This window comes from Calonectris borealis, chromosome 28, assembly GCF_964195595.1.
Source record: "Calonectris borealis chromosome 28, bCalBor7.hap1.2, whole genome shotgun sequence".
Taxonomy (NCBI): domain Eukaryota; kingdom Metazoa; phylum Chordata; class Aves; order Procellariiformes; family Procellariidae; genus Calonectris; species Calonectris borealis.
In genome coordinates this window covers 1,259,369-1,270,678 of record NC_134339.1, presented here as the reverse complement: position 1 = coordinate 1,270,678, position 11,310 = coordinate 1,259,369, and the positions used below count along the sequence as shown (strand labels likewise).

The following is an 11,310-nucleotide window of genomic DNA, read 5'->3' as shown; positions in this document are numbered from 1 at the left end:
GTGACCCCAGTACCCCACACTGCTCCCAGTAACCCCAGCATGCACCCCAGTGGGGGGTCCCCACAACACCAGTAGTAACCCCAGCGTCCCAGTGACCCCAGTCCCCCCCCCCCACTGGTTCCAGTGCCCACCACCAGGACCCCCGTACCCTCACTCCCGTACCCCGACGCACCCCAGCCCCGCCCCGCTCCGAGGCCCCGGCGCCCGTCGGGCCCGGGGGCTCGGAGCCCTGGCGGGCACCGCTCGCAGCATCCTCCCCCGGCGCGGGAGGGGCGGCCCCGCGGGGGGCGGCAGAGGCGGGGAGCACCGGAACGGCGGGGCCGGGCAGCGCCGCAGCCCCGCCCCGCCCCGTCCCGTCCCGTCCCGGGCGCTGCGGGCCGGCGGCGGCGGCGCGGCATGGCGGAGCCCCCGGCGGGTGCGGGTGCGGGAGCCGCGGAGCTGCCGCTGCGGGCGCGGCTGAGCTTCGCGGCCGGGCACTTCCTGAACGACCTCTGCGCCTCGCTGTGGTTCACCTACCTGCTGCTCTACCTGCACGCCGTGCTGGGCTACGGCCACCGCCTGGCCGGCGCCCTGCTGCTGGCCGGGCAGGCGGCCGACGGGCTCTGCACGCCGCTCCTCGGCTACGAGGCCGACCGCTCCGCCGGCTGCGGCCGCTACGGGCGGAGGAAGTCCTGGCACCTCGCCGGTGGGTGCTGGGGTGGCCTGGGGGGGGGGACCTGGCGAGGGCTTTGCTGGGGTGTCCTGCGTGGGGGCACTCGGGGTGGCTTTCTGGGGTGCCCTGGGTGGAGAGGGGTGGCCCGGGGGGGGCTTTCTGGGGTGCCACGGGTGGGGGTACTCGGGGTGTCTTTCTGGGATGCCCTGAGTGGAGAGGGATGGCCCGGGGGGGGCTTTCTGAGGTGCCCTGGGTGGGGGCACTCGGGTGCCTTTCTGGGATGCCCTGAGTGGAGAGGGATGGCCCGAGGGGGGCTTTCTGGGGTGCCCTGGGTGGGGGCACTCGGGGTGTCTTTCTGGGATGCCCTGAGTGGAGAGGGATGGCCCGAGGGGGGCTTTCTGGGGTGCCCTGGCTGGGGCAACCCAGGGTGCCTATCCAGGGTGCCCTGGGTGGAGATGGGTGACCCTGGGAGAGCCTTTCTGGGGTGCCTTGGGTGGAGAGGGATGGCCCTGGGGGGGAGCTTTCTGGGATGCCCTGGCTGGGGGAACTGAGGGTGCTTATCCAGGGTGGAGATGGGGGAGCCTTTCTGGGGTGCAGGATCAGCCCTGGAATGCCTTTCTGGGGTGCCCGGGGTGGGGAACTGGACCAAGGGTGCCTTTCTGGGATGCCCTGAGTGGAGACGGGTGCCTTTCTGGGGTGCTCTGAGTGTGGGGGGGTCAGCCCTGGGAGCACCTTTCTGGGGTAGGGGGTCAGCCTTGGGGATGCTCTGGATGAGGCGGGGAACTGGGGTGCCTTTCTGGGATGCCCTGGGTGGGGGGGACCGAAGGTGCCTTTCCAGGGTGCCCTGGGTGGAGATGGGTGGCGCTGGGGGAGTCTTTCTGGGGTCAGGGTCAGCCCCAGGGAAGCCTTCCTGGGTCGCCCTGCCTGGAGGGGAGAACAGACCCCGTGGCAGTGAGGTGGGCACTGGGTCCCCCCCAGATGGAGAAGGGCAGCTCCAGGAGTGAGCAGAACTGGGTGCCCCGGGGTGGAAGGGAGCAGCCCCCCCGTGGAAGGGGGGCTGCCCTGGGGGGGCTTTGCTGGGTGCCCTGTGTGGAGAGTGAACCAGCCCTAGGCAATATCAGGGCTGGGGCGGCAACGTCCTGGGTAGGGGAGATGGGCCCGGGGTGCCCTGCGTGGAGGGGTGCAGACCAGGAGATGCCTTTCTGGGGTGCCCCATATGGAGGGGCAGCATCCCCCATGGCAATGAGGTGGTGACTGGGGTGCCCCATGTGTAGGGGACAGCCCTGGGGAGAACAGCAGGGTGCTTAGGGGTCCCCCAGACATGGATGGCTGAACCTGGATGGGGAAGGGGCACTGCAGCGTCCCCGTCCTGCTGGGGCACTGTCCCCATCCCGGTGGCCCGTGCTGCAGCAGCGGGGCTGCCTGGGCGCTCACAGCCCGGGGCTCCCCACTGTCCCTCGGGCCATCCCTGTGCGGCAGCGGGGGGCTGCAGGGTGTCCCTGTGTCCCTCTGCGTGTGGGTGGCATCGCATCGGGGTGAGGGCTGTGTGCTTAGCTGGTTGATGCTGCAGCAAAAAGAAGACCAACAGTAAAATCTGGGCTTTCCCGGAAGCCCGGGGGTTTACCTGGGACTTGCCTGTGGCCGGGCAGCTCTCGGTTGTCCCCATGCGTGACGCTGTGGTGCGGGGCTCTTGACCGTGCCGGGGCTGGGCACCCCGCGTGCTGCGTTTGCGGCAGGGGAAGGCAGCCGGCGCCCGGTGAGTAAGGGCCCCGTGGGGATGTGGAGGAGGTACCGGCTCCCTGTGAGTTTTTAACAGGCGCTCGTCTTGCATCGTGCCCTGGGGGCAAAAAATGCAATGAAGTGCAGGGGCTGGTGGGGACTCCCGTGTCGGGGTCCCTCTCTGAGGGGACAGCGTGACCTGGAGAAGGGTCCTCGGTGCCGCGACCAGCACAGGAGCCTGCCCCGTCCCTACTGACCCGGACGGGGCATGGGGCATTTAGCATGAAGACATGTCCATCGACAGCCAGAGATAAAGACCCTCGATGCTTCCTCCCGGTAATGGTACGTTAACGTCCGAGTGCTGGCTCGCCCAGAGTGAACCCGCACGGAGAGAGGACGGTTGTAGTGTGGGTGCTCTTATCTTGATCGCGAATTTATCTTGGCCAACCGCTTCGTGCAACCGAACAATAGCCTGATAAGGTGGTTGATCTCCCCGGAGCTTTGCTGGGCGACTCAGAGAGGGTGTTGGGGTGGGGGCAGCTTCACCCCCCCGCCGCGGTGTCAGCTAGATCTGTGCCCTAGATTTAGGGAAGTGGCTGGAGCTGTGTTTCCCCCCCTCCCTGGGCCGGTCCACTCCAGCTGGGTGCTGCCTAGCGTGCACCGAAGGGGAAGTCCTGAATCACATCTTGCACGGGGGCTGCAGCTGCCTCGGCCGCCTCCGCTCCCTGCTGCGGGGAGCAGAGCATTCTGCCCAGCCCCGCCTGCTCCAGCAGCACGGGTGGAGGCTGCAGGCACGGACGGAGGCTGCGTTTCCCTGGCCAGAGTGTGCATTATTCCTAGAAGGTGGGGGCTGCCCTGCCGCCTCCCTTGGCTGACCACGGTGCGACCGAGTGGGGCCAGCAAACCTGTTGGAACTGGCTGTGCCGGTACCGCTCTCGGCTCACTCAGTCACGCTGCGGCAAGATGCTTCGCATGGGAGTGGGGCGGCTCGTCTGGTGGCAACTCGTGCTCAGATCAGAGGAAATGTTGTGAAACCACAGTCTCGGCGGGGGAGAGATACCACGAGTTGCTATCAGTGGCATCTCCCCACCACGGCGCTGGGCTGCCAGTGCCGGCGGTCCTGGGTGGCTCACCCCACACGCCGACCTGCCTGCTCGCCGGCTCTTTTTGGGGACAGCTTCCTGCCGAGTGGGGTGGGAAGGATGAGCGGCTCTTTGCTGCCTGCCTGAGCCGGTCTGGCAGCGCCGTACCAAATTCTCTGCCTGGGGCGCCGGTGCCGCGCAGCCTGGCATTCCCATGATCCTGCCCTGCAGGGCCAGGAGATGAGAGCCTGGACCTCTGCTGCCTGCTCGGGGATGCTGCAGGGATGGGCAGGGTGGTCTTGGGGGGCTCCCACGGCCCTGCTTGGGAGAGTGGGGGGTCCCTAGGGCCCCTCTGGCTCACAGTGAAGCTGCATTCGCTTGGGCAGACCTGGGGGTGTGCGGTGTCGGGATGCAGCTCACAGCCCCATGCCAGAGGAGCGCAGCTCCGTGGGGGTGGCCTCGGGGGTGGGCACTGCCTGTCCCTGGGGGCCATGAGGAGGAGGGAGTGACAGGAGTCTCCTGCATGTGTGATGGCTCGTGGGTGGGCGCAGGGGTGGACGTGGAGGCTGCAGCAGCCTGGGGCCCGCAGCTCCTGCCCCAGCGCTCTCCTGGGGACATGGGCAAGTCCCTCACAGCCCTTAGGGGACTGCAGAGCCCGACCCTGCAGGGCCCCGGGACTGGGGAAGGGGCAGAACCTCCCTGATCTTCCAGATGGGGCTCCGTTAAAACCAACAGCCCTCTAGCAGGGAACAAAGGAGGTCTGGTCTGGTTTGAACCTTCTTGGACCCTTCCCGTCCTGGTGGCTTGTGTGGAGCAGAAACACTGCAGTGTGCCTGAGTCCCCTGTCCTTCGGGGAGCTCCTGGAGCACCAGAGCCGGCGGCGAGCCAGTGCAGGGCAGCACCCAGCATCCTGCTGGGGTCCTTGTTCAGGATGGATCTGAGCCGGGCTGGGATTGTCGCTGCCTGCCCTCGGCGCAGGGAGAACCGCTTTGCCCCGGCCCTCTGGCAGCTGGGGTGGCTGTGCCACGTGGAAGCGATGGGGAGGAGGAATTGCTGTTCATGAGAGGAGGAGAAATCGCTCGTGAGGAGGAGGATCTTGCAAAGTCCCCTGGAGAGGGGACCTTGGGGACCTGGCAAAGCGGCTGCGGGTTCCCCTCAGCTATAGGAACAGGTTCCCGCGGCTCTTCGGCAGGGCCCGGTGAAGCTGGGGACGTGCAGAACGGGCACGTGGCCATCTCCGCATCGGCGCCTGGGCCTTGGGAGCAGCGGAGCATCTCAGCAGATTTGCTCCGTAACCTTGTGAAGGGGGAGGGAGAAGCCAGCCTGTCCCTGCCTGCTCCACGCAGGCGTCCCCACGCGTCACGCTGCAGCAGAGGGAGGAGCCTGGCTCTGTTGTCCCTGACTCAGCCGGGACCTTCCCATGACTCAGAGCCCGGCGTGGGGGGCAGATCTGCTCCTGTCCCCCCCGTTGCCCTGGAGGTGTCCCTGGCCATCGCTCTGCAGGTGACTCTGCAAGCATGGAGGGAGCGTGGCTCCCTCTGCCAGCCCCATGGGAGAAGGGACAAGGGGACAGATGGGCTGGCCCTGCGCTCGCGGGACAGCCAAGAGCCCTCTTGGCCCTCGGGGTGCCTTATCACCCTCAGGCAGGCGGTGCACGTCCTTGGGGCTGGTTATCTGCAGGCTGGAGATGGGGGGAGAAGCCCTCGGTGGCTGCGTGTCATGACGGCATAAGGGTCTGTCCTCTGGCGTTTTGGGGGGGACAGAGCAGGTGTGAGATGGTGCTGCACTTTGTGGGGGGAGCTTGACTGGGGAAAAGTCTGCTGACGTGTGTCTGTCTTCTCTTGTCGCTGGGAAGAACATCGCCCTGTGTGCAGGACGGGGCGAGGGGGGCTCTGGGGCTCCATGTGTCTCACCTGGCTGGGGGAAGGGGCCCACCTCCCTCCCCAGCCCTGTGGGGTAGGACCTGTCCTAGCAGAGGGCTGGCTCTGTCTGTCCATCTGTGTCTGAGCTGGCTGGGGCCGTTGGGGTCCCAGGGAAACAGGGCTTGCAGCCTCTCACTGCTCCGCTCTCTTCCCAGGCACCACCTGCGTCCTCGTGTCCTTCCCCTTCATCTTCAACCCCTGCCTGGGTTGCAAGGAGAACACGCCGCAGTGGGCAGCCTTCATCTACTACCTCCCCTTCATCATCATCTTCCAATTCGGCTGGGCGGCCACACAGATCTCCCACCTGTCCCTCATCCCCGAGCTGGTGACCAGTGACCATGAGAAGGTGGAGCTCACAGCTTTCAGGTGAGCCCGGCCAGACCTAGGTGTCCCCTGAACCTGCGCCGGGTCCCATCGCTTGTGTGACGAGAGGTCCCCTGGGCGCCACGGGTCTGATGTCCCCTGGGTGCCATGGCACACTTGAGCCCTCGGTACAGCAGGACCAGGACTGAGCCCTGTGGGTGTCCTGCAGGATGTGTCCAAGTGACACCGGTCTTCTGGGTTGGTGGCCCAAACCCATTGGTGCCAGGAGGGAATGTCCTGATGCCAGGGACGTTGGTGACACAGCCCGTGGGGCACTTCCCTGAGCTGGGTGCACTTCTCCTTCGGGACTGGAGGGTGATGCTCACGGGGGAAGAACAGACCCCCTGGATATCCCAGGGAGAGCTGGGCATGGCCCTGTGCAGGCTGTCCCATAGCTGGGGATGGCCCCGGGGCCAGGCTGGGCAGCGCATGCAGCTCCGTGCACGGAGCCCCGCTCAGTGCTGCTTATCTGGCAGGATCGGGCTGCGGGAAGGAGTGTTTATCAGACGGAGCAGGGCTTGGTTATCTGCCCCGGTGGGAGGAAGTTCTCCTTCCGGCAGCAGAGCGGGGACGGCAGCGCAGCCGGGCAGGGAGGATGTGGGGCAGCGCTGGGGTAACCCTTGGGCCAAGGGGTCTGGCATGGGGGCACCGGGTGGGGCAGCTCGGGGCATCCTTGGGGCAGAGGTGAGCTGTGACTGGACGGTGGACAGGCTGACCCAGACGGATATTCGTTTCCTCCCAGTCGTGCCCCGAGGCTTGGACTGGGCGTGCTGGGAGGTGCACCAGTAAGGCTAATGCCTGGCCAGATGCTGCGTGCTCTTGGGGGTGTCGCCTCAGCAATGAGACTGGGGTGCAAAGCTGGCTCTCGCATGCCTGGCTTGGAGGGCAGCCTTGGGTCGAGGTGTCCCCGCCGTGCCTGGAGCCGTGCTTGTCCCTCTGCATCACCCTGAGGTGCTGTCTCCCCCCAGGTATGCCTTTACCGTCATGGCCAATATCACTGTGTACGGCCTGGCCTGGCTCCTGCTGAACTTCCAGGTGGACCAGCCTGACCGCACAGAGCACCTAGGCATCCAGGATGTCCCTATATTTCGGGTAGGTGGCAGGGCTCAGTCCCTGGGGTCCTCTCTTCCCTGGGTGGGACATGGCTCAATGGGGGAGGTACTGGAGGGAGCGAAACAGCAGTGCCCTGAAATCTCACCTACTGCACTGGGCAGGGGCTGCGCTGAGCTCTACCTGGGTTTTCGGGAACCCTTCTTTATCCCCCAGACTGCTGGGGGGTGGCTGATGGGCAGGCAAAGGGCATCCCCTGCTATGCTCACCCCCTCTGCCTCACCCAGAACCTGTCCCTCATTGTGGTGGGGCTGGGGGCCGTGTTCTCCCTCGTCTTCCACCTGGGCACCAAAGAGAAGCCGTACCCGCCGGGCTCGCTGCCCCAGCTGGAGGAGAGCACGCCCCTGCTGCAGAAGGAGCCTACGAGCCCCACGCGCCCACTGCTGATCTGGAAAGACTGGCTGCTGGAGCCTGCCTTCTACCAGGTACGGCTGCGGGCAGGGCTGGCGGCGCCTGTCCTGGGCTGTGGGCATCCTCTGGCAGTGGGACGTGCCCCTGGTGCGGGTGAGGATGGAGAGATGGGCTGCACTGGGCACCCGCCTACCACATCAGGGGGGCTGTCCCCTTCTCAGTGGGCATCTGTGCCAGGAGAGGGTTGGGCATGGAAGGTGCCAGCCTTCCCTACCTCCAGCTTGCGCTGGCTGAGCGGTGGTGCCCTGTCTCTGCCCCCTCACAGGTTGCAGTGCTCTACATGTCCACCCGGCTCATCGTCAACCTGTCCCAGACCTACATCGCCATGTACCTGACCAACTCGCTGCTGCTGCCCAAGGTGGGTGCGGGGCAGGTCCCTGCCCGCGTGTCGAGGTTGTGTGGGCAGGGGTCCTGTGCCGATGATCCGGATGTCATCTCTGTGTCCTCGTCTCTTGCAGAAATACATCGCCACCATCCCCCTGGTGATGTACGTCAGTGGCTTCCTCTCCTCCTTCCTCATGAAGCCTGTGAATAAGTGGATAGGTCGAAATGTGAGTCCTGGGCACCTGGTGAGGTTTGAGTTAGACCCAAGGAGAAGCCCAGGGCCAGATCCTGACTGCACGAGGGAGCAGGGCACTCAGCACACCTGAGCCTGGCTGGAGAGCAGGGACCCCTCGTGCATCCTCTGCAGATGACCCCCTGCTGCAGCGTGGGTCCTGCTGGGCCAGTGTGGGTGGTGGGCAGGGTGAGGGGGCATGGGCCTATCCTGCACATCTCTGAGGTTGGGGAAAGTGATGCCAGAGTCAGCCTGTCCTGTGCAGTCCTGACCGGGCAGGGAGAGCCCCATGGTGCCCGTGAGAGGCAGAGGGGGGGTTTGGCTGAGCGACCCTGGGCAGGCATGGAGTGTGGGGGTCTGCAGTGCCTGCAGTGCCAGCTCTCCGCACTGCAGCATCACCGTTCCCCAGTAAGCCCCCACCTTTCCTGCCGGTTGGGCGTCCCCGTGCCCTACGCAGGCACCCTGCCTGCAGCTCTGCTGGGGGCCTGGCACTGAGGCTGCGGCCATCGCTGAAACAGCCTGGACCACTGCAAGGCCTTTGCCGTTTGGGGGTTCCTTGTTTAAAACCAGCCGGGAGAGAGCCAGGGCTGTCCCCCGCGGGTCCTAGGCAGCAGCTGGCCCTGTGCCCTCCCCACTCACCCCTGCCTTGCTGGGTGTCAGCCGAGCCGAGGTCTGAGCTCTCCCTTCTCCCTCTGCTTGTCCCCACGCTGGCCCGGAGCAGCTGACCTACTTCGTGGGCATCCTGGTGATCTTGGCCTTTGCCTCCTGGGTGACCCTGGCCAGGCAGATCGGAGCGGAGATCTATGGGGCAGCCGCGCTGCTTGGGGCTGGCTCCGCCACTATCCTGGTCACCTCCCTCTCCATGACAGCAGACCTCATCGGCACCAACACGGTACATCTGCTCCTCCGGCCGGGATGGACCAGGGTGTCACAGCGGGGCTTGGAGCAGGCTGGCGTGGGATCGGAGGGGACGGAGACCCCTGCAAGGGGGCTCTGCTGTAGGGGTGCGGGCAGCCCTGTCCCGTGTGCCCGGGCTCTGCTGTAATATGGGCTCTGCCCATGAGAGGGCACAAGGCTCTCGCTGGCGGCGCCCGCTGGGCTGTGTTGCGGGGCTGGCCTCAGCGCAGAGGCCGATGAGGTTTCCTCTCCCCTCGCAGCACAGCGGCGCGTTCGTCTACGGCGCCATGAGCTTCACGGACAAGATGGCCAACGGCCTGGCTGTGATGGCGATCCAGAACCTGCACCCGTGCCCGTAAGCGTCCCTGCGGGGTGGGAACCCTCCCAGTGGCAGCCCCCGCCACATCGTCTGGGGACCAGGCAGCAAATATCCCTGGTTTGGAGCGAGAGACATGGGTGGAAACCAGCTCTGATTTGTCTTAAATCCTTCCTCGACTTCTCTTCTGGCCCTAGACGAGGGCTGCATCTCTGGCACGCACGAAGGGGCTGGGGATCTCAATGTCCAGGGTGCTGCCCTCTCTCTTTGCCCTGGACCTTTCCCTCACGTCCCAGTGTGAACCAGTCCCGACACCAGGGATGTCGGACCGCTGTCAGCAGCCCCAGGGCACTTGGGCAGCACTGGGCCAAGCTCCGGTCCTGGCCACCAAGTCAGTCCCTGCCCTCTCCCTGCAGGACCGAGCTCTGCTGCCCTGCCTGCATCAGCTTCTACCACTGGGTGATGGTGTTGGTCACCGGAGGCATTGCTATCGCTGCCATCGCCTCTCTGTGCTGCATCATGGTCTGGCCCATCCGTGTCCGCTACCGTGAGTGGGGCTGGGGGCACTGGGGGGGGCCAGGCCTGTGGCTGGGGGCACTGGGAGCCCCATGTCCTGGGCCAGCCTGGGCTGAAGCGAAAGTGTCTTTCCAGATGGCCCCGGCTGCGGGGAGGCGGCGGGAGGTGCCGTGGCAGGGCTGGCTGCGGGAACACCCGCAGCTCTGCCCGCAGGGGGACCCTCATGGTAGGCTCATGGGGCAGGGCCACCATCCCGCTTCTGCTGCTCCTGGCCCTGGAGCCGGGGGCTGCGCCTGCTTGCTGTGCCCTCCTGGAGGGCAGAATCCACCCCTTCCCAGCCCTGCGATGGCCATGCTGACCCCGGCACCCCGTGGGTCACCGAGGGGTGGCAGGGGCTGCTCTGCGTGCTGGTAGCCAAATATGGGGGCAGGGTTTGGGGATGGGGAGCCCTTTGCCAGGCCAGGGACCCAGGCACCGGTGCTTGGTGCCAGCTTAGCAGCTGCCTCTCTGCCCAGCTGGGCGCCTGTGTCTTGCTCTGGGGAGAGGACAGGCCGCCCCCCTGCTGCCTTGGGGACGTGCGAGGGCCCCTCCTGCCAGGGGCGGGAGAGTGGGGGGTCACCCCAGCAGCTGCAGTGGCTCCTAACCCGCCCCTTCCCTCCCGTCCCTGCAGATGCTGTCTGCCTGCAGGGGCTGAGCGGGGCGGGGACCCCCTACGGCGCGACGGAGAGTGTGGAGGGAAGGATCCAGAGCAGCACCGTCAACTGAGCAGGGCCCGTGTCCTCGGCCGCCGTGGTGTCCACGCCGCTGAGCTCTGCCTGGAGGGACCTCCACCGCAGGGGACGGCACCGGGACGGGGACGCTGGGCTCCGGGGGGGCTTGGCCCCTGCCCTGTCTCCCTGTCACCTTGCACTGGACTCGTGTGCCCCCCCCACACCCCGTGCCCTGCCTGGGGACTCGTGGACATCACCCGGTGCTCGCACAAGCGTAACACTAGAAGGCCCTGGGCCGGGCTGCGGGGGTCGGCCCCAGCACGGGGGACAGGCGCCCGGCCCTCGGTTTTAACCTGTTTTTCTAAGGTCAGTATCTACAAATGGCACTTTTTAAAGGAGGAGAAAAAGGAGAGAAAAAGAAAAAAACAACAAAGCACCTCTAACCGTGGATAAATGCCCTTGGTGTCTTCCCTGGGCCCCTCCCCGCTCGGGCAGGACCCTCAGCGCCTGGGCCCTGCTCCTGGGGGTGGGGGACCCCCATGGCTGGGGGGGGCAGGAGCAGAATAGGTGGTTTGGGGTGTGCACGAGGGCTCTTGGGGGTTTGACCCAACGGTGCTCTCCCTTTCTCCTTTATTCCTCCACGGAGAGGGAGGCCCCGGCACCGGGTGAAATGGCGGGGGGGTCCTGCAGAGGGAGCGAGTGAGGGAGAGAGGCCCGCAAGATGGCCGCCCGCAACAACGATGGCGGCTGCGCCCGCAAACAAAATGGCTGCCGCGCAGCAGCGCTGGAGCCTAATGATTGGTTCCTGTGCGGGTGTCCCGCCTCCCGGGGCAGGGCAACCAATGGGGGCTCTCCTTGCCGTAGCGGAGCCGGCGCCGCGGAGTCGTGGGAGCCCCGCTGGCAGCGGCCGGCAGCGCTGGCGGGGCCGGGCCGGCTCCCCGGCCGCTCCCGCCCTGTGGGCCCGGCCTGGGCCCGCTCGGTGCCACCGAGGCGCTGCGGCAGGGAGGGCCGGGCCAGCTGGACGCAGCCCGGGTCCCCGCTGCTCCCGGCACTGGA

General features: G+C 66.6%; 1 protein-coding gene across 6 annotated transcripts; it reads left to right on the top strand.

Moving 5' to 3' along the window:
• Window positions 1-360: 360 nt before the first annotated feature.
• On the top strand, window positions 361-11,101 carry MFSD12 (major facilitator superfamily domain containing 12). Of its 6 annotated transcripts, XM_075175102.1 has the most exons (11): window positions 361-685; window positions 5,531-5,741; window positions 6,707-6,830; window positions 7,076-7,273; window positions 7,525-7,617; window positions 7,718-7,810; window positions 8,537-8,707; window positions 8,973-9,067; window positions 9,445-9,575; window positions 9,680-9,770; window positions 10,215-10,702. In XM_075175102.1, coding segments are annotated over exons 1-11 (1,497 nt in total). In that variant the 5' UTR covers window positions 361-396; the 3' UTR covers window positions 10,216-10,702. The 6 variants fall into 6 exon arrangements, with proteins under 6 accessions (XP_075031203.1, XP_075031202.1, XP_075031204.1 ...); XM_075175101.1 differs by lacking the exon at window positions 9,680-9,770 and having other exon boundaries at window positions 10,215-10,703; XM_075175103.1 differs by lacking the exons at window positions 361-685; window positions 9,445-9,575; window positions 9,680-9,770 and adding an exon at window positions 1,453-2,713 and having other exon boundaries at window positions 10,215-11,100.
• The last annotated feature ends 209 nt before the right edge of the window (window positions 11,102-11,310 follow it).

Excerpts from the sequence above, each read along its gene's own strand:
- MFSD12 (XM_075175101.1), top strand. The coding sequence starts at position 397 with ATGGCGGAGCCCCCGGCGGGTGCGGGTGCGGGAGCCGCGGAGCTGCCG. Across the intron at positions 686-5,530 it reads GAAGTCCTGGCACCTCGCCG|GCACCACCTGCGTCCTCGTG; the intron begins GTGGGTGCTGGG and ends CTCTCTTCCCAG. Across the intron at positions 7,811-8,536 it reads ATAAGTGGATAGGTCGAAAT|CTGACCTACTTCGTGGGCAT; the intron begins GTGAGTCCTGGG and ends GGCCCGGAGCAG.